General features: G+C 35.6%; 4 protein-coding genes across 5 annotated transcripts; 2 read left to right on the top strand and 2 right to left on the bottom strand.

Moving 5' to 3' along the window:
• On the top strand, positions 1-7323 carry slc1a8b (solute carrier family 1 member 8b). Its single transcript, XM_043218601.1, has 11 exons — positions 1-243; positions 1237-1316; positions 1635-1850; positions 3007-3049; positions 3139-3349; positions 4233-4332; positions 4763-4996; positions 5371-5565; positions 6306-6440; positions 6525-6642; positions 6761-7323. The coding sequence occupies exons 1-11, from the start codon at positions 1-3 to the stop codon at positions 6911-6913; spliced, it is 1728 nt and encodes a 575-aa protein (XP_043074536.1). The 3' UTR covers positions 6914-7323.
• A 274-nt stretch (positions 7324-7597) lies between these two features.
• On the bottom strand, positions 7598-14933 carry elavl1a (ELAV like RNA binding protein 1a). 2 transcript variants are annotated; one of them, XM_043261761.1, is made up of 7 exons: positions 14814-14933; positions 13535-13594; positions 11938-12115; positions 11388-11491; positions 10771-10924; positions 10257-10482; positions 7598-10129 (listed from the first exon to the last, which is right to left on the bottom strand). In XM_043261761.1, exons 2-7 carry the CDS (start codon positions 13568-13570, stop codon positions 9805-9807), a joined length of 1023 nt encoding a protein of 340 aa, XP_043117696.1. In that variant the 5' UTR covers positions 13571-13594; positions 14814-14933; the 3' UTR covers positions 7598-9804. The 2 variants fall into 2 exon arrangements, with proteins under 2 accessions (XP_043117696.1, XP_043117704.1); XM_043261769.1 differs by lacking the exons at positions 11388-11491; positions 13535-13594 and having other exon boundaries at positions 14814-14926.
• Positions 14934-15375: 442 nt separating this feature from the next.
• Positions 15376-17656, bottom strand: tspan37 (tetraspanin 37). Its single transcript, XM_043254495.1, has 7 exons — positions 17439-17656; positions 16825-17013; positions 16666-16740; positions 16480-16578; positions 16249-16401; positions 15801-15884; positions 15376-15714 (listed from the first exon to the last, which is right to left on the bottom strand). Exons 1-7 carry the CDS (start codon positions 17493-17495, stop codon positions 15637-15639), a joined length of 735 nt encoding a protein of 244 aa, XP_043110430.1. The 5' UTR covers positions 17496-17656; the 3' UTR covers positions 15376-15636.
• Positions 17657-18004: 348 nt separating this feature from the next.
• Positions 18005-21988, top strand: pex19 (peroxisomal biogenesis factor 19). Its single transcript, XM_043254494.1, has 8 exons — positions 18005-18122; positions 18567-18658; positions 18810-18972; positions 19077-19162; positions 19433-19603; positions 19743-19901; positions 20166-20210; positions 20292-21988. Exons 1-8 carry the CDS (start codon positions 18062-18064, stop codon positions 20376-20378), a joined length of 864 nt encoding a protein of 287 aa, XP_043110429.1. The 5' UTR covers positions 18005-18061; the 3' UTR covers positions 20379-21988.
• Positions 21989-22031: the final 43 nt, after the last annotated feature.

A 22031-nucleotide genomic window follows, 5' to 3' on the forward strand; every position in this document is an offset into this window, starting at 1 on the left:
ATGGATGAGAACCGGAGCAGCTCAAGGCCGGCATCTTCCCAGTGCCATTCCCCTCCGGTGAGCCCTTTGAGAAACATGGTGGAATATTTCAAGAACCTTATCAAGAATTCAGTATCTCCAAAGTTTCGGGAATGGCTAAAGGACTACTGCAAAAGGAACGGCTTGCTCACCTTATCAGTGTTAGCAGTGATGTCGGGTTGTGTGGTGGGATTCACGTTAAGAAGCTTGAACTTGTCAACACAGGTAATGTGGAATATAAGGCTTTCAATTCCTTATTGTTACATCTGTTTTGAGTCCCAACATCAGCAGTGGACTGACTATTTGAAATGGATTTTGGGGGGAGGGGGTTATCTTTAGAACAGAGAGGTTAAAAAGTTGCTCATTTGAAATTTAAATTGTGCCTGGCTTATAAAAATGAATGCACATGCAACTTAACATTAAGTACAGCTATTTCAGTAATTAAAAAAAGGAATGGTCCGAATTCAAAACAAGTCAAACTCCACTGCCATGCTGATTTGCTCAGACAATAATTTAGACTAATAATAAAAAGGCTGAGTTTACAGTAATGCACTTACAATTAAAATCTATGGCATAAAGCATGACACCAGGACAAATGCACACTGTAGCCACCAAACCATTATCCGTGTCTAGTATTATGGAAATAAATCACTTATTAGCATTGTGTGTTATTAGTTATGTTCACAATATTGTCAAAATATCATAAGAACTGTTCAAAAACCAGAACCATAATTGTCAAGAACAGTAGTGTGGTTGCTAAAATTAAGATATGGAAAACAAGTAAAACAAGGTAACAACATTTTGTAACGAAGACATTTTATAAGAGCTTTAACAAGACATTGTTAAAAACAGAGATGGATGTACATGTGCTCTCAATAGCGCTTTATTTCTTTAGGAACACTCCTTTCATTTTAAGATGTTTTTAATGGTCTTTGCACTTACACACGCATTTCCGGGCCTATATGTGGCATATACTGTATCTTAGTGCTGCTACCTGAGAATGTGACATCTGGATTTTGTTACCTTTAAATAAACTTGAAACAGCTTACAAGGTCAGCTAAGGAGAAAGACACATAATTCAGTAAGTCAACTGACGCATGTCTCAAGGACTATTTCAGAAACAGTAAATATTGAATGTAATTCTAATAGAGTTTAAATGTTTGAAATTAATTTAAATATTTTAAGTCACTAAAAGCCATGTTTTTGCTCTTCCTTCAGGCAAAAATCTACTTTTCTTTTCCTGGAGAACTTCTAATGAGAATGCTGAAAATGTTGATTCTTCCTCTCATCACATCCAGGTAACTACACACCACGCTTTAAATCTTTATTTAAGATGTCAGCATTCCTGATTCCAAATATATGGGCTGAATTGAGGACAAAAACAACAAAAAAACGTCTTTCATCAAAAAATGTGGAGTCCAAAATAAAATAAAAACACTATAAGTGAGAGTTACATGAAACATGTTACAAATTATGGAGATGAACTGCAGTCAGTCTCTATCAAAATTCAAAAGTAATGTTTCTGCATGTAGGGGAGGCAGTTAGGCTGTATGTGAGATTCTTTATATGATATTTATTTTCATTTTATGATTGAAACACCAACCCTTTCCTTACAGTTTAATGTCTGGTTTATCTGCTATGGACACCAAGGCCAGTGGACGCCTGGGCCTTCTTACGATCACATATTACCTGTGGACTACCTTCATTGCTGTAATTGTGGGGATTATTCTGGTACTGATCATTCATCCCGGAACTGGCACTGAAAAAGAGGGACATAAAGCCTCAGGAGGGCCAGTGATGACGTCTGCTGACGCTCTGCTTGATTTGATCAGGTAACTTCACAATAAAAACAGAACCTACCTCTCGGTTTTTGTCAAAACAGTATAAGGGGGAGGAAACAGAGCACTTGTAGAAATATAAACAGGATATGGTTGCTATGGAAAAGGAAGTGCTGCCCTAAAGTTTCAGCATTTTCTGTCAGAAGTATTGTTTGTTTCAAACATGGTGTATATATGTTAGTTTGTATTGTACTGTACATTTATCCTTAGTAACATCTTTTAACAATTTTAACCAAGATGGCCATCAAGCAAACTGCCTTTACTTGAAAAGGACTTGGTTGAAGTGAGGTGTTATCTATAAAAATGTTTAAAAAAAAATGTTCTTTTTTTTTTCCTTTTTTCTTTCTTTCCACCTTACTAAGGACTACAAATGATAGCTGAAGCATAGTTTTGGAAAAACAAGCTATATGCCTTTACCATTAACATTATTTCTTTGAAGTCAGTGTGAAACTGCAAACTAGCATTAAAAATGTTATATACAATGTTTCCTTTTGAAAATCCAATCAGTTCCCCTTGGATAAAAAAATTCAATTCTGCCCTGCATTAATATTTTTCAATGAATTTCCTATTTCACTTATACTTCTCTAAGTTAAAACTTTTATGTCATTCAAACAAACTGTAAGCAATTCATTTCAGTTTTACTGATCAGTCGAAAACACCCCGAACTTACGTAACCGCTTTCGAGCTGACGCTTTCAAGGCTTAAGCTTCCCTTTTGCTCTATCCTGTCACTGGACAGAAGGATTGGAATTAGGTATATTTAGAGAGCCACCCAAGAGGATGTGAATGACACGGCTTTTCCCGTGTGCAAAAGATGCTCCTGAGCTCCGGACCAGATTTAATTGGATTGCAGTCAGGGACACGCCAGCAGAATTGGTACTTTATAAATACAGCATTAGCCGATAGCCTCTATCCTCCAAATCTTCCGGCTGAGAGAAATCACACTATCTTTGTGACACAGCCTTGTACCATACTCAAATCACTGGTTTGAAAACCATCCACTGTGTACTTTTTGGCATGTGATGAGCTCAGAAAACAGTCTAATGATATTTACTCAAACAACCCTTTTGCTACTAGATCCATACTTGTAAATAGTAAATCTGTAAATCTGTGGATTTATGTATGACAGATTTTGTATGTTTTTCCAACAGGAACATGATTCCATCTAATCTGATTGAAGCCACATTTCAGCAGGTGAGAGAAACACACAAAAAAAACTGAGGAATTAATCATCCACAGTGTTTTATATCTAATCCTTGTCCATCTGTGCTCTTCTGTTTCAGTATAAAACAGAACTTGTGCCCAATTTTAAAAACAGTGCAAAATCTTCACAAGCCAACTTTGTGTACATTATGCCAGACTATGAAAACCCCAAGATGGGTCACCCGGTGTTTCTTGAACTCACTCCTCCTCCTGAAATCCACTACAAGATTGTACCAGGAAAGAGCAATGGGATGAACGTGCTAGGAATCGTCATTTTCTCTGCCACTATGGGTGTGTATAGAAGAGAACTGTCTTATATTGCACTTTGACCCTTCTGTAAAGATCAGCCAGATTATGCTGGTTACTGTTGATTTGGATTTGCGGTCAAAGAGTTCACTAATAAAACAAGCTGCTTATAGCTGGTTAAACTATTGGAAACGCCAGTACCAGCTTCCCATGTTGGGGACTATTATCCAAAATATCGTACAACAAGATTTATATGTATAAGTTAAACAATTCAGATCAATGTGAAAGTTTTTGTAACAGAAACAGAATATATAAAATTAACATGTGGAGTGGGATTTAATACATTACATCAGGAATTGATTGGATTGGAGGTGGCTTTTATGAAAGAGAGAATGAAAAAAAGGGATTTGTGATTTCTATATATAAATAGACCGTTCAAAAGTTTGGGGAATGTATAAAAAAAAACAAGGTAGAAAAATAGGTAGAAGGTCTCTGAAATAGATCATGGATCATCATTTGTTTATGCTGCAGTAAGCTGAAAGGCTGTTCATATGGCTGCATGTATTTGATTAAAAAAAGCATTTATTTAATTTAATATATTTTAAAATATTATTATTCCTGTGATGCAAAGCTGAATATTCATCCGCCAGTCTTCAGAGTCACATGATCTTGTTAGAATCCTTCTAATACGCCAACTGGCTTCTTAAAAAAACTTAAACTTTTCTTATTAGTAAAAACAGCTGTGTCACGTTTTTAGATATACTACACATATTTTTTATGGATGTTTTTAAAAGCATTTATTTGAAATAGAAATTTTAGAAACAATAAACCTAAATTAATCTGACACTTTTGATTACTTTTTAATTCTTTGCTCATTTAAAATAAAAATAAACTCTTACTTGATGGTTTTTTTTTTTTGACTCCCTAGGTCTTCTGCTTGGTAGAATGGGATCCAGAGGTTCGCCCCTAGTAAATGTGTGTCTTTGCATCAATGAATGTGTCATGAAGATCATCAATGCTGCTATGTGGTGAGTAAATGTGCATCACTTCACCCAATACCAAGCTGTTTGTAATTTCAGGTATGACGGAAATGTTCACTATTAGACATATTACACAACTACAAAGACAGTCATCACGTGTTTTGTCATGCAAACCTGTGAAAGCAGCATGTGTCTGCCAATAAAGCAGAATCCCAGACCAAAACAAATGAAGAGCCAGCTGTCTATTTAATACACTAAAATACGTCAATGTAATAGTTTAAAAGCAGCTCTAAGCCTTCTCGTTCTACTAAATGAGGTTGGCAGTGGAAAGGTGTTCTGGTCTAAGAGAGTCAGGCCAACTAAACCTGAAAGCTGATTTAGTCAGTCCGTAATGCATTTAAAACTCAGTCAAGTGCAGGCGCCTGCAGTAAGCAAATTATAAATATATATAGTTTTAACACTCCTATCTTTTGTACAGGTACTTCCCATTTGGAATCGTATTTCTGGTTGCTGGGAAGATCCTGGACATGCATGATCCTGCGGTCCTTGCGGAGAAGCTTGGGATGTATTTCATGACAGTCCTTGCGGGACTGTTTGTCCATGGTGTCATTTTACTGCCGATGTTCTTCTTCCTGTTTACAAGGAAAAACCCCTTTAGCTATATCCGCGGCCTCCTCCAGGCTCTGGTTATCGCTTTGGCGACTTCATCCAGGTAAGGAAGCCGGTTTGAACAGCCTACCTGCTCACCGTTTGTTAATCAAACGTTAATCATGAATAATTAAAGTGTTTTTCGCGTAAAGTAGCAAGGGATTATGAATCTCATTTTTTAATTCTACAGTTATTACATAATATGTGTACACGTTGTGTATTTTCCATATATAAATGCGCACACATACACTATATTAGAAATTTTACCATGTATTTATTTGTATTCATATAAGTAATATTATATATTAATATTTTAAATGTATAAACTTAATATATTTTTCTTAAATATATGCATGTACACACAAACATAGAAATTGCAATTAATCGTTTTACAGCTCTAATATTTAAATAATCCTTTTTTCTTTTTTCTTTTTTCAGTTCAGCTACTTTGCCCATTACAATGAAGTGCTTACTGGAAAACTGCCACGTGGATAGGAAAATTGCTCGGTTTGTACTTCCTGTGGGTGCTACTATTAATATGGACGGCACAGCTCTATATGAAGCAGTTGCAGCCATCTTCATTGCCCAGGTCAATGAGTATGAACTTGACTTTGGACAACTTGTTACTATTAGGTAAAGTATTTCAGTTATATTGAGAACTTAATAATATCGATAATTTCTTTTTTGAAGAAGTCTTTAATGCTGTACAACTGTAGCATTGTGAAATATTACAATTTTAATAACCTGTTCTCTATTTTAATATTTATTTATGGTAAAGTTTTCCTATGATGTCAAAGCTGAATTTGCAGCAGTCATTTCTCCAGGCTTCATTGTCACGTGATCCTTCAGAAATCACTCTGATGTTAAAATTTAAAGGGATAGTTCATCATTTTTCTGTCCCTGCATAGACCGCAACACCACTACCATGTTTAAGGCCCAGAAATGTATTAAGGAGATAACGTGACGTCACGGTTTTATTTGAATGATATGAAGCTACAAACTCTGTCTTTGACGTCTGGGTTCTATATCATAGTCACACAGCAAAGACTGACACAGAAGATGAGAATACTTTAGTTTTTTCTTGCAAAAAAAGTACTCTCATGGGGTATTTAAAGTTGAGCCACTGATGACAGATGGGCTATTTGAATAATGTCCTTACTAACTTTCTGGGCCTTAAAAGTAGCAGTTCCGTTGCTGCATTGTCAGAAAGCTCTGGAGTAATTGCTGCTGAAAATTTAGCTTTGCTATCATAGGAATAATTACATGTTAAAATATACAAAAGAGAAACAAACTGCTTTCAAACTAAATTTCTTTGACTGCTAGTGTAGATTGACAAAGCTGCATGTCACTTGACTTTGACCATCTCTTCTCAGCATCACAGCTACAGCGGCAAGTATCGGAGCAGCTGGAATCCCTCAGGCCGGTCTCGTTACCATGGTTATCGTTCTTACCTCAGTGGGTTTGCCTCCAGATGACATCTCACTTATTGTAGCTATTGACTGGATCCTGTAAGTACAGCCCACTTAAACACTACAGCATACGCACCACAACAGCAGTAACTCAATGAGCATCTCATGCATCTTTTTCATCAGGGACCGATTTCGAACAATGATCAATGTGCTTGGAGATGCATTAGCGGCAGGAATCATGGCTCACTTGTGCAGAAAGGACTTCCAGAAGGACATCCCATCCGCAGGCAACTCAGAGAGAGTAAGATATACCTACCATGTGCTCATTAAACAGGAAATAAGCAAATATTGCATGTTGCTTACCAGTAAGCCCTGGTCAAAAGTATCATTTTTACAGCTGCATAATCTCTATCTTGCAGCGAGATACCGTGATATCTTTCGGAAACCAAAGCGTGCAGAGCTTTCCCACATCAGAGGTTCCTCTTCTGGCAAACAGGGACTACATCTTAGAGGTTGTCGGCGACCAGGTGATCGAGAGGCCGACTGCCTGTTATAACCTCTGCCAAGTCTAACTTTGACGGGCGATAACAAGCAGGAGAAGAAGTTGCCTTGACTTCACAAAAACCTTTCCCCTTTTCCTCCCCATTTATGCCATTGTGTCTTTTTACATCACAGATCTTACTGTTACCCAAAGTGTCGCCTTTGGTGAACTTGAAAAACATTTGGGTGCTCCGGACACCTTAACTTGGGGGTTTTCTAAATTATAGATATTTTTTAAACATTCATCTTCTAGAATTGCCTTAAAATGCAGTAGTTAATGACAAACCACAATGATACAATAATAAAACCACATCTAAATGGGAAATATTACGCAAATAGTAAGTCGACTGGAGTTCCAGATAGGGATCATCAGTTGCCTTGTCGTACAGTGTACGGTGACTACAAAATATGATGTGTCATGACTGTAAGAAACCGAGATGGTGTCAGGCTTCATTATGTTCTTATGTATGTGCACAATTCCTCTTGGATGGCAATTTGATTGTTTGGATAAGTCGCTGTACATTGTAATTAACAATTGTTTATTTTCTTAATAAAAATTAAAAATTACCATTGTGTTATTTATACTATAAAAAAAAAAACTGGACCTTTTTTGAAACTGGGTTTATAATTGAAACCTAAAATTTGAAGAAAATGGAAAACCTTTCTGAAAGTTTTACCCCAATATTGCTTTAATGTCACCAACACCAAGACACAAATTTCCAGATTTGCAGCGATGCCTGATATTTTATTTCACATCTACATGTTAGACAGTAGTTCATAACAGATGTTCGCTGTAGAATCAATAAGTATTTCATAAAAAAAAAATAATAAAATTAAGACACTCTTCAATATCAACACATAAAACCGTACACGGTAAGCTAAATAAATAAATTCCACCATTCAGTAATCTCCGGTATTTCCTACATAAATTAAGGCTTAAAACAAACAACCATTCAGTAAATTCTACTTTATATTTCTTATAACTGGCATCTCTGTTGACTCTGCAAGGTAAACTTTGAAACATCAGGATATCAAAAAAAGATGGACAGGGAAAAGTTGCTATAATTACTACCAATTATTACGAAATATTGCACATATGCCAAAACGTGCACAAAGAGAATGCCACGGTTAAGTGTTTCATACCAAGAACATGTAACCAACAGTGGCTGTAAAGCTGCTAATAGGTTCACATGAACCATAAAGTAACAGATGACACTGGTTGATCCACGTATAGTAAACTGTTGCTTATTACAAACTTGACGAGATAGAATATAGTGTGTCACTGTACAAAAACAGACAATTAGGATTAAATGTAAGTCACCATTAATATAAATATGCACGCGCACACACACACACAAAATACCAACCTTAAGTCTTGTAGCAGAGGGAGCATAAGAACTGTCTGTGCCGAAACATGATCAAAAAATCTTACACAAGGCATCTTGGGAAATTCATGGGTTTGTCTAACTACAGGAGAAGCTGTGTGGGGTTTTACAAGCCTATATCTGGAAGACCTCAGGGGCATGACGGTACAACTTGCTTCACGAATGCTCATTGGTGGGATCGACAGCTGAAAACCAAGTTGGATAGGAACCACTAAATAAACAGCAAACTAGTGGCCAAATCAAAGTCAACCATTGTCAGAGAGCTAAGTTGTATATTTACTATTTGGTCCGATGCCTGATATGAATGCTAAAATACATCAAAATTCTCAAATAATAAAAAAATAAATAAAATCATGAAATGTGGTATATCTAATATTTCTCATTTCTAAAGAAAAACTCTGAAACTCTGGATATGGTCCTTTGTTGACTTAAACTGCACTGCACCTATAAATGGATAAATTAAAGAACAGATTAAAAGATAAAATAAAGAAACAAAACAAAACGTTGAGCAAAACAAAATAAAATTTAATGATTGTAAATGCCATGTGAAACAAAACAAAAGATTTCAAAAGGAACACAAAAGCAAAAAAGAAAAGAACAAAACACAAAAGTATCACAAGGCAGTCTTAAAAAGCATATGCATTAGTACTGGATATCTATTCTCAAATAACCAAACTAATCTTGAAGTATGTTTTACCCTAGAGAAACAAAATGAAAGAAAACGCAAATCATAAACATAGGATGCTGATGCTCAAATGGGATTACATTTTTACATAAATACTCAGTACCTAGTATTCAGGTGTCCAATTTTTTTTGGAATATGCTTAGGGATGTGCAACCTGCACCTCTGCTGGGGGAAGCTAAACCATCCATTCATGTCTTTGGTCCTTCTTAGTTCAGTCTATTCAGAGGGTCCCTTACAAAATTAACAAGCGAGTTAAAGATTTTCCTCTTACTGAACACTCTGCTTTCTTTACCATTACCTTTTTCTCAAAAGATCACTCAGCATGCTGCATTTAAAACTCAGGTTTCAATAACCAAACAAACTGTCTTGAGATGGATTGTTAGATTCCTGCCAAACCAAAAAGTGCTACATTATTGAGGGCAAAGAGGAAAAATGACTTCAAATTAAGGCATCATAAATACTGAAGAGCTATGTAGGATGTAGATACTGACAAAAGAAAGACAAAAATCTGAGTTTTAAATCCAGCTTCTGATGAATGACCATATATGGCACATATATAGCGACAATATCACGCTAACATCAGAGATGCCAATTTGTATCAAATGCGAAATTGGTCAAATATCGAGATACACCAGAACGCCTAAAACACTTGCATTTGAAGCATCCAACAGATTGAATCTTAAAAGAAACGAAAAGAAACTGTCAAACAGATGTCTAAACGAGACTTGAATGTGAACATTTGCAAAGACTTGATTACACTAAAAATAATAGTTTTTCTTTTTCGAAACTGAGCCAATTTCTCTGGCTTCTCAGACAACATCTCTCTCCTTCATTTTCCTGGCAGCCCTGCTTTCTACTTGTGCGACTTGCTCGTTTTGAACGACACTTGTAAAATCTTGTCCCCGAGGCGATAGCCGTTGAGGCTGGCGATAGCCATGGCTGCCTCTTCATAGTTTGTCATGGTAACAAACCCAAATCCTTTGCACTTGTTGGTGTTGAAGTCGCGGATCACTTTAACATTTGTGACAGCACCGAAGGGCCCAAACATCTGCCACAAAATGCCCTCATCTGCATCCTGACCCAGGTTATAGACGAAAATACACCAGCCTGATGAGGAGTTTCCAGGCATGTTAACGCCAGACATGCCACTCATGTGGTCCACACTCATTGGAGAGAACCTGAAGACAGGAAATCAAATCTTTAAGTTAATCGGATACACATGCATAGACACACAGTGTTTTGTTAAAGAATTGTAATTTTTGGCAGAACGATCAGTTTAAGAGCTGTAACCAAGAAACAACTCACCTGAATCTCTGGGCCTGGTGGTGGACGGGCCCCCCGAGGCGGCGAGGCTGTGTGTGGTAAACTGGTGGAATAATTTGTGAGTTTTTCACTTGGTTGGGACTAGCAGCAAACTTTACAGTGATTGGCTCTGCAGCGCCTGGTGGCTTCTGCCCATTTAAGTCCTTAATTGCATCCTCTGCCTCCGCTCTTTTGTCAAAACGAATAAAAGCCACACCACGAGAGAGTCCTGCAATAAGGACAAAATGTAAGCAATTAAATGTAAACTAAAGGCCATTTACACCAAGGATGTTAGTTTACACACCTGTAAATGATAGGGTTTTTTTTTTTCGTTTTAAGTTCTTTTTTATAGTCTGTGGTCTTAAACCTCTAAAAGTGATTTAAACAAGTTTCTCTGTGTCATACTTGTGTTATGGACTCTGCTATTCTTTAATACTCAGAATGATATTTAGAACTATATATTGTGAACAAACTTTAAAACAAGTAGTGTGATAGACAACTATGCTTATCTACCAACCTGATGCTTGATCGACAAGGACGCGGGAGTTGATTATTCTGCCATAACGTGTAAACATTTCTTCAACGTCCTTCTGCAACATTGTTTTAGGCAGCCCACTGATGTAAAGATTGGCATCCTTTATGGTGTCAGAGCTTGGCCTGGCATATGACACCTGTCAGGAAGAGCAAAGTTAAAAGATCAGATCTTGATGAAACAAGGAAAAAACCCCCAAAAATCCATTTTAAATTTTGAAAACTTTTTCCCCTCCCAATTTTGACCTTAAATTGTGCTTTTTTTAAATAAGGAAAAATCTCCACATTGTTAAGTGTATTTTTTTTTTTGTTTAGTATTTCCCTTAGAAATATTGTTTTATATAGAAAACAATTTATATATAGAAAAATAATCTGAAAATATTCTATCCAATTCAAACAGCATTAAAGCAACCTGTAAAATCAATAGATAATAAAATCGCTAAAATCTTAATACCGAAAAGCCTGATAATACGGCCACGACCATGATGCCATCAGGTCTGAGCAATTCAACAATTGAATTTGTTCTCGCTGCCTTGATCTCAAAACTGGCGGTCTGGAGCAATGACAATTAACTTTACACAGGAGCACCTTTTGTCACATTACCTTGATAGTTTTAGACTGTAGTCTCAATCCATTGAGAGTACTGATTGCTCTTTCTGCATCACTAGGGTTAAGATAGTTAACAAATCCGTACCCTAAACTGTGGCCTAGAGAAAAAAAAAAGGAAAACAATAAAACAAACAAAACAAAAAAAAAAAAAAAAAAAAAAGTTGAAACGTTCCAAATACAAAGGAAAAAAACATCCTAATATCAATTGTTAAACTTCTGGGAAAAAAACTTTATGCCACCAAACAAATAAATCCGCATTGACATATGTGAGAAAAGGCCTGAGAAAGAAAACTAAAATAAGTAGTTTTTTGTCAACGCTGAAATTAAGGCTACATAATTGTAAAAGAACAATTAAGTGCGTCTGAAGTCACAAATCTTTTAAAAAGCTTTTTAGAACATCATGGCAACAGGCAAGCCCCGCAAATAAATACACTTCTTCCCTAAGCTAAAGAAGAAAAAACATTTTCTCAGATCTTCTTCTCAACAGTACTTTTTTTTTTTGCCTGATTTAAAAGCAGTGAGCCAAGTGCTAATAAATACTTGCCTGCTACTTTGTCCCGAATAAGTTTAGCAGACTCCACCTCCCCAATGCTGCTGAAGAGACTCCGCAGCTCATCTTGGCTCATATTCTGAGGCAAGTAGTTGATGATGAGATTAGTTTTAGAATCTTTAGGCTCATCGGCCATGTGATCTTCGTAACCGTTCGACATGTCATAGACCTCCTGGAAGTAATAAAAACAAGTTTCTGTGAAAATTATACATAATGAAGTTAACGTTACATTTGACTATATAATACAAACTCTATGCACTCCTTTAAATTTTGGTAAAATTCTATTAAAGTTTATATCTGACATTTTTCCATATGTAAAGGCCTAAATCTTACTCATCAATTACGAATGCTGGCAAGCCAGTGATAGAATGACGAACATGAAAATTGCATTATATCTGTGGGAGATTAAATTAACATTCCACTACCTATTGCCTTTTTATTAATAATGGAATCTCTCTTAATTTCTTAAAATCAAACAAACAAAAGTTTTATGGCTTATTTGATTTATCAATTATTGATTTATGTTTTTTAATAGGAAAGAAATAATGCAAACATCTGCAAGATAGTTTAATCTTACAGGCACACCAGTGATTACACAAAAAATATTTTATTAATTTACATAAAAATAATTCCACATTCCCATTAAATCACAAAAGTGGAAAAAATTAACACCCCAACCACATCTTCAACAAGAAAAAGGGACAATATTACCTTTCAGAGCAGATTTGACCTGAGTCTTATTAAAATCCAACCTACAAAATGTTAGGTTGTAGTCAAACAATCTACAGTTTGTTTACTATCAGCGATAAGAATAATGTACCAGGCTAAGACAGTAAAAACTAAAACAAATGTGAGCAAAAAAGACCATTAAAACTGTCAACAGAACCCGCTGTACTGCTGTTATTTTACATGCTATGATCAATACTGCCTCCAATGGAGTCTAAGACTTCACTTGATCAATTAATTTGCTACAAAAAAAAAATTAAAATAATCAAATAAGCTAGTGTACATAAAAAAAGGAGGGGGTCTCGGATGTCTAACAGCACCTCATCAAGGCATTTTTGCTGAAGATGAAGAAAACTATCACTCTGCTGACCGTGATTATTCTGATATTGGACAGTGTGTCCCATTCATGTTAGAAGAGAGGTCTTATTGTGTATTCAAAACGGGTAGTCAGTCAACCTTCAAGGCTGGAACAAACAAGCATTATTACTGACCCTCCTACAACCCAACACTGGAGGTTTTGATAAAGTGGTCGAAATCGCTCACAGACAATTCAGGTCGCTCTACTTCCATCGTGAGCCGTTCCCTTCAAGCATGGTTAAACTTGCGGCATTTGCCAGGTCAAATACCTTCATGTGACTTTATGCAACACCTAAGAAGATGTCTAGTGCATTTAGTTAAAAGCCTACCTCAGATGAGAGCATTAAACCTTAAGTATGGCTTGCTTATCACACAGGCTACAGCACTACATGAACGCAAACAGCCTACAAGCACTAACCACTACTGACTGCAGCTAAGACTCAGTATGATGGTAAATAAATGGTTTAAAATCCACATTCAGTCCCTGTTGGACGCAAATTCTACTCACTTTTAAGTATCTAACGTGTCCCCTTCTGACTGCCATGAAGAGCCGTCACAGATCCCAACTCTGAAGATACCAAAAACAAAATAAGGTAATAAAAATACACGCTGACGAAAAGGGGTGGAAGGGAAGGCAAAGGCAGGTTTGGGGGTTCAGAGTAAAATAAATAAACTAAAATAAAAGGGCAAAAAGATAAGATGAGCCACCTTCTGATATAACCTGTGAAAAAAAAAAAAGAATAACAACCATTGGCCATTAAGAGTGGTGTAGTTTCAGCGTGTATTTTTAGCACCTCACTTTGAGTCTGTCCTGCCTTCACAAAATCTCCATGTTGATGTTCTTGTTATATTTCATATTTTATGTTTGAATGCGTCAAATTTTATATACTACAGTGTAAGTAAATGCAAACTTTTCTGTATTGCACTATTCATGACCGTTCACCCAAATATGAAAAATACTTATTTTCTTTTTTTTTATTAACATAATTCTGTGAAACTTTTTTGCCTGCACAAATAATAATGTAATTAAAAATTAAACCCTTAACACAAAAAAAACATTTAACACAAAATGACCTTTTAACTTTGATCCTAAACTACGGCAATGGAATCCTGTAAAAAGCATTTGGTGCAAAACTTTATTACATTTAATTGATAACACAGATCTATTTAGGGGACAGTTCCGTATAATTTCCTACATTTATACATTTCATTCATTCACGGCAAAATATTAGCATTTAGGCAACATAAAGGGCGGTTAAGCTTATTAAACTTATTAAAGTTTAAACATTACGACTGCCATAAATACTGACTGCACAGTTCAGGCTTTCGTAGGCTGTTGGGAAAAACTGAATAAAAGACATTTGTAATTCTGCCTAGTCGTGGGGGCGTGAAATTTACAACTACCCCGCAGCAGGACATCGCTCTTCCGGTCATGCTTGTCTGGATTACCTCGCCATTGTTACGGTTTCGTATCTTAGCTACAGAACAACAACCTCGCGGAATTACACAGCATGCTTGTAAAGATTCGTCGATTCAAAAATAGGTCCCAGAATAAAATAGCGCACAACATGAGGCCTCGTTCCCCACACACCGTCCCCATATTTTCGCGATGGCTCGCTCTCTAAATCCCATTCAACTCTCGAATTCAAACTCGAGCAGGCTGCGCTAAGGGGCCTAACCCAAATAAAGCCAGGCCTCGAACACCGAGTCAATTTAAAACGTTAAATCCTAATAAAAATGTTCAATATGACAAAATCAAACGTTTAAATGTGTATCTGGCGCCTTACCAGTTTGAACGTCTCTGGTTCTGCAGTGTACGAACGCACGCGGAGCTTTAGCAAAACGTGGCTTTTTGGCGCTACGCTCTCGTGACACAGAAAACACGCCACTGGGGAACTCTGCCGAGGAAGCGGAAGTCTTAACCCCTCCCACTTTCATAATCCATTCAGATTCAGATCAACAGTCACTGATACTAGAAGCAGACATTTTATTCGAACTGTATCAGTTTTATTGTGCAAAGTAAAACGCACGTGCGTTCATATAAAACATTCATTAAAGGACAGAAATTGCAGAAATTGTGAGGTGACCAGTTATTAGAAATTTAATTAGTTCACTGAATGATACATGACCTTGGACAACAAAACCATATATATATATATATATATATATATATATATATATATATATATATATATATATATATATATGGTTTTGTTGTCCAATATATATATATATATATATATATATATATATATATATATATATATATATATATATATATATATATATATATATATATATATATATATATATTTTTAGGACAGTAAAGATCATGTTCCATAAACAGAAAATTTTTGATTAGTACATTGCTAAGGACTTAATTTGGACAACTGTAAAGGCGATTTTCTCAATATTTAGAGTTTTTTTGCACCCTCAGATTACAGAATTTAAAATAATTGTATTTATTCAGCTTTCGAAAAAACTAACCTTTACACCTGGTTTTGTGGTCCAGGGTCCCATATATAAAGGTAATTAACAGTGAAATATATATGCATATAAAAATGTGCAAGCATTCAGAAGGACAGTCACAAGTCCATAATAAGTGCCTTTTTATTCTTGGTCCAGGATTCGATAGTCTTGTGGGGGCTGATGCCTCATTAGCTGTGCCACTATAATCCAAGACATTACCTGAAGACAGAAAGGTCAAAGATGACATTATAAATCTTGTAAAAGATCAGGTATGAATGAATTTTAATTCAAGTCACAGAGCTCACCAGCAAAAAGAGAACCACTAAAGACGTTATACAGATGACTTGCACTGAAAGCAGTAATTTCTCCTCAAGTTTAACTTGACAACCCTAGAATAAAAACAAACAAACGTGAATTAACAAACAAAGCTTAATTTAGCAGCGTTGAAACCTTTTTTAAAGAATTATTCCAGATTTCTATTTAAGATCTAATGACAGACATCTATAACCTCTGTGTTTGTATTACAGTAAATGCAGGACATTAGCTTGTTTGTTTTTACAAAAATAAGATTAAAAGAATTTTCTGTCATTATTTAAAATTTCATATATTATGAAATGCAATTTAATTTATTATTACATTTTTTCTACATTTCTCATCAACTGAAAAAACTGAATTACACATGAATGAATAATCTGTAAAATCAAGCAGGAAAATATATCTAATAAATATGTTTAGAGCAAATGTAATCTGCACCTCAGTATATAGCAGCTGGGGCAAGTCTAAATTCCCACTGCAGGAGTGAAAGGTTTTGTTGCAGCAGCTCAGAGGAACTTCGTGTTTCCCACTATGATTAAACCAGGGTGTTTCCAACCAGTCTGTGTAGTTCTTAACGCCACAACACCTCAACTATAAAAATAAAAAAAAAATTGTAGTGATCTGATTTTGCCAAACGCATAAAAATCCTAGAGATTTCAGTGCAAATACCTCACTCTGAAGGGCATTCACTGCTTTGGTATCAGGATCTTGGCTGTTACCACTGTAGTTCTGAAACACATCTTTAAGGGGAGATAAGTCTGCATCAAGCTAAAAAAAAAAAAAAGGTTAATGTCAAACCATTTCAATGTAACATACTTTTACCTGCATATAGACAAGTAACAATATTTCAGTTACCTTCCCTTTATGAGTATATGCCAATACAGCAGTAGTACCCACAATGCACCACACAATAATGAGAAGATACACAAACTGAAAGACGAAAAATATACATATGAACACCACAATCCATTTTGTTTTAGTTAAAAAGAAAGACAAAGAACTTTTCCATCTTACCAATCCATGTCCACATGAAGGTTTTTTGTTGGACACCGAGCAGCCAAGGCATCCACTGATTAAGAGGACAGCTCCTCCAGCGATGGCCAGTTTTACAGGGAGAGTTATATAAAGGCTGCTAAAAAACACACTGTAAACTTTGTATTTATGAAGAAAGAATGAGCCACCCAGTCCTGTAATTCCAGCCAGCTGTAAAAAGTGGAGGAAAAGTAGTTAACAGTTAGAGGAACCAAAACAGCGCTTCACTTGTCATGTGCGGTATGCATCAGCAGTCATGTTATTGTTAATGAAAAACTAAGGCTAGTTGTATTTACTTTATTAAAAATTCTCAGGGACATTTATGAAAAACAACTTGTCTTGAGCACACATTTCAAAGCTTTATTTTAAATCTACTTCAATCATTTATTTATGCTAGAGTGATTTAATGTGTTCCCTTGTTTAGCTAACAACAGTTATTACAAAAATTAAATATTTAAAATCTAATAAAACGTTCTTATGTTGTAAACCCACATACAAATCCCCCTTTGGAGAAAAAGAAAACGTGCAATTATTTATTCTTTTTTTAACAAGGGTTAAGACAAACGAAACAAGTGCATGATGATGACAATACTCACCAACAAGAGCACAGAAGCAATCTTTAGCCAAATTCTAAAACATCTTAGAGCCAACATGGCTCTGTCTTAATCGATTCGCTGGAGCGTGAGATAATCTATAAACACATATTCGAATCGCGGTTCTATCAAGGTCTCTCGGTCCACTGTTCAAATTCAACAGAGACAAACACTGATAAGAAAGCTGATGGATATAAATCGAAACCATACAAAACTTGCGGAAGTGACCGAGTTAACAAAAAAGCACGTAGGGGGCACTGTACTAAACAAATAAAACGATGTATGAAGGGCAATGTAACTGATGTATAATGTGATAGATAGATAGATAGATAGATAGATAGATAGATAGATAGATAGATAGATAGATAGATAGATAGATAGATAGATAGATAGATAGATTTATGACACAAGATTTTATAATAATCAAACGCATAAAATAAAGCATTATTTAACAATTATTGATAAAAGGGAATATATTGTTAGAAGTCGAATATTTTCATAAAATGTTATACATATGCTGCTGAAATCTGACAAAATGGCGAATAAATAAATAATCACCAAAGCTGGGGGTTTATTGTGGACGTCATTATTTTGCGACAAGTTGCATTTTGTCATTGAGAAGCAAGATGGCGTCAGCATCAGAACATCAGGGGGCTCCAGACAGCGAACTGGACGAATTATTAGACAGTAAGGTTTGAAGATGGCTTAAACATGAAATTATCCACTGTTATAGTGTGCGGATGTTTTATCTTTTCTAATAATGTTAATGTTTCTTGAACTGGAGTTTCGGAGGCGGTTGTCACCGTGCAGTTGCTGCTACGCTGTTAGTCCGGCGCTTACGCTGGTCTCACTGAAGTTTTAGTAGCGTAAAAACATCAGATCTGCATCAGCTAAATGACTTAGAGCTAGTCACTCTCTCGTTTTTACAGTCACGTAAAACTCGCAAGTTATGTCCAACCAGATTTTTAAACGGAGCTTATAATCGATGTTGCCATGTTTGTTTTGGACCACTAGCTACTTTTGCTTTTTCGTACCGTATGATTGGATGAAATCAGTCACACCATGATATACCAACAAAACAGATACAGATATACCGATTGAACTCCAATGTTAGTGGTTCCTCATCTGCAGGTGCTCTTGATGATTTTGACAAGACTAGTGTGCCTCCTGCAGCCCCTGAGGCCCCCACTGCCCCTGGTCCAAGAACGACTAGCGATGAGACGGTAATAAACAAATTAAGCCAATAAAATGATAAGAATAACACTTTATTATCTTTTTACAATTTTCTAGCCAATTTTTCTAATTCTGTAGTGGGTTGGTTCCATCATTGCTGCTGCTTGATGTATTTGTTTTCTGTTCTTTTCACCCTCACAGCCTCCTCTGTTGGAGGACAGTAAGTTCTTTGAGGCCCTTTTTGATGGTGAGATGGCCAATCAAGCGCGTGAGGAGTGGGAGAAAGCCATGACTGAGTTAGCTCAAGAAGAACCTGAGCTTCTACAGCATTTTAATAAGCTGTCTGAGGCAGCAGGTAAAGTAGGTGAGTAATCTGAAATGGAGCACTTAATGAATGTTGCATGAAGATATGTAAGTTTTTTTTTTAGCCCACTTTCCAATTGTTTTGACTCTACTGTTTTAATTTAGGCACAGATGTAGCTTCACAACAAGAGTTCACCTCCTGTCTTAAGGAGACTCTTAGTGGGTTGGCAAAAAATGCAGACAACCTCCAGGTAAACCCTTTTGGAATTTATGCAATTGGAATATAATTGTTAAATCGTGTTTTTAAAGGCCATTCAAAATGGGGTTCGTAAGATTGATGTTTCAACTTAAATTTTTAATCTTAAATGTTATTAATTTAAAGCATCCTTGTCCATCTTTACTATTACATTTTAATAATTTAATGCATTCTTGTTGACTAGAAGAATAAAAAATCCTACTGACCCCAAACATTTAAAAAGGTAACGTAAGACCCAAGATATGTAATTTAACTCTGAATGCAGAATGCAGGACTGGCTGGAGATGATCTGGTAAAGACCTTGGAGAACCTGGGATTGAATGAAAATGGGGAGGGAGGTGATGATGGCAATATTCTCCCAATTATGCAGTCCATCATGCAGAACCTTTTATCCAAAGAAGTTCTGTACCCTTCTCTTAAAGAGATAACTGAGAAGGTGAGTTGCTGCATCTGCATGACTGTCCCAGTGAAGCTGGTAAATACCTGTTATTAACAAATGTGCTTTTAGAAAATCCTAACACATTCAATTTATTATAGCGATAAAAATGTACTAATATAATGCAATTTGCATTTAGTACCCTGAATGGCTGGAGAGCAACAAGCAATCCCTTCCCACAGACCAGTTCATGCGGTATGAGCAACAGTACAAACTAATGGGAGAAATATGCAGCCAATTTGAGAAAGATGGAGACAAAGACAACACGTTTGAAAACATTCTGGAACTCATGCAGAAGGTAGAATGCATCCTTTTTTAAAATAAATGCACTTATTTCTTTCTGCTTATCGATGTGCTGTTTATATATATATATATATATATATATATATATATATATATATATATATATATATATATATATATATATATATAAATATAATAAATTAAAGTATTTAAAAAAATTCAACTACATAAAACACATAATAATATTGCTTTAATATAACATTTCAATAACAGGTCAATAAAAAGTTTTTGTTCATGGAAATAATGTCTTACCCTTTAGCTGCAAGACTTGGGTCAACCTCCAAAAGAACTTGCTGGAGAGGCAGTGAGTTTTTTTACTTTCTTTCATAAATAAAATCTGTTATATTTACATCATTAATCAATCTCTTGGTTTTTTTTTTTTTAGCCTCCTGGCTTGAATTTTGACCCAGAATCTCTGCACCTTCCTGGAGCGCAAGGGGTCCCAGGACCAGAGCAGTGCTCAATCATGTGATCTCAATGAGGTCAAATCAATGTACGTTTGAAAACAATACAATTTGGAGCTAATTATATGAACCTGAATTGGACACAGTTGATCATGCTCCCCTTTTAATGGAGTTTGCTTTTGTGTCTGCACTGAAACTGTGAACGTTCACTACATTATTTTACTTCGTAGTTCTTGTCCACAGAGGTTCATTTCATATTCATCCCTAAACCATTTACTGTCCTCACTGTAGAGCAGCTCTTGGCATTTTGGGTGAAGCTTGACATCTCGGTGTGTTGACAGCTTAGTAAAAATCTAAGTGTTCAGAATTTTGTAAAGGTTTTACGCGTTTACTTCAAAGCACATTTGACAGGTATTGCAGTGGACTGTGTTTTGAGATGAGACGGGTATTTACAGGTTGATTGGTTTCATTTTATTTTTTAATCTCAGAAGAATAGTCAAGGTCAACAAATAGTTTCCAACAGATTGATTACATTATTTTAATACACAGCATAATGTCCATTTATTCTCACGATATATAATGTATACTATTTTTGTGATTTGACAACTTACCTATGACCAAAACGCTTTCTCAGATGCAGGATTTTCAAAACCTGCTGACACTTAAGATGCAGGCTGACAATATATCCGTAATATGATTCTTTGACCCATAGACTGCATTTGTAATGAAGTACAATAATTCTCTCCCTGTGTCTTCTAATGGTTACTATATCTATCTGCATATAGAGCGGTTTGGAGGGTCGCCGTGTAAATTAAAATAATTCCCATCATTCCTATGGTGGTGCCTCTTTGTAATGTTATTTTCACAATAGTCCTAATTTGCCTTGAATATTGAAAGAATATTTAAATTAATATTCTGCATTAACATTAAAAGAACTTATTAAATCCCAGGATACCTCAAAAGTAGGTTAAAGTTTGCAGCCATTGCTTTTGAGGGGATGTTTATGTGGTTTTGACTGCATGGAAATGAGATCCTTTCACAGGATCCAATGGGGAGTTGGTTATCAGTTTGCTTTCTTGACACTTGCAGACCGTGCAGATGAGCTGGACAAAAATACGAAAACGGTTACAACACTCAGGGGTTGCTCACACCCAAGCACTTAAATCAGATATTCTTTGTTCCCTTAAATGTACAGTTCATTGGTCTTGTCATACATACCACCCTGTATGGAAGAACTGCAATTCTCAAAAATCGAAATAAATGTTCTAAACTTAAAATGTGTTATATTCTTCACTTCACCAATTTAATTCCTGTAACATATCAAATTAAGCTCAACTCAAGACAAAATAGTTTGATATATTGTTTGATAATTATGATTTTTAAATATTATATAACCTTGTTTTTAAAACCATTGTACAAATGTTTTGAGTATTTAATTTGAACGTTAAGCGACATATAGAACAATAGACGTTTGTAGAATTTTTATGTATTTTATTTGTTTTAATTCAGCGTATTACTTTTAATTACAAGTAAACATGCAAATGTATTATTACTTTTATTGTGTAAAAAGATTTTCTTCGGATTTACGTGGAGATCACAAGACAAATAATAAATGTTATGTTGCAATGCTGTATCTATAGACAATAATGGTATAATAAATGACTAAAATAACAAGAAACAGTGTCAAACTATTATTTCTATTATTATTTCCACTTATCTGA

The sequence above is a fragment of the Puntigrus tetrazona genome, chromosome 2 (assembly GCF_018831695.1).
Source record: "Puntigrus tetrazona isolate hp1 chromosome 2, ASM1883169v1, whole genome shotgun sequence".
NCBI classification, from domain to species: domain Eukaryota; kingdom Metazoa; phylum Chordata; class Actinopteri; order Cypriniformes; family Cyprinidae; genus Puntigrus; species Puntigrus tetrazona.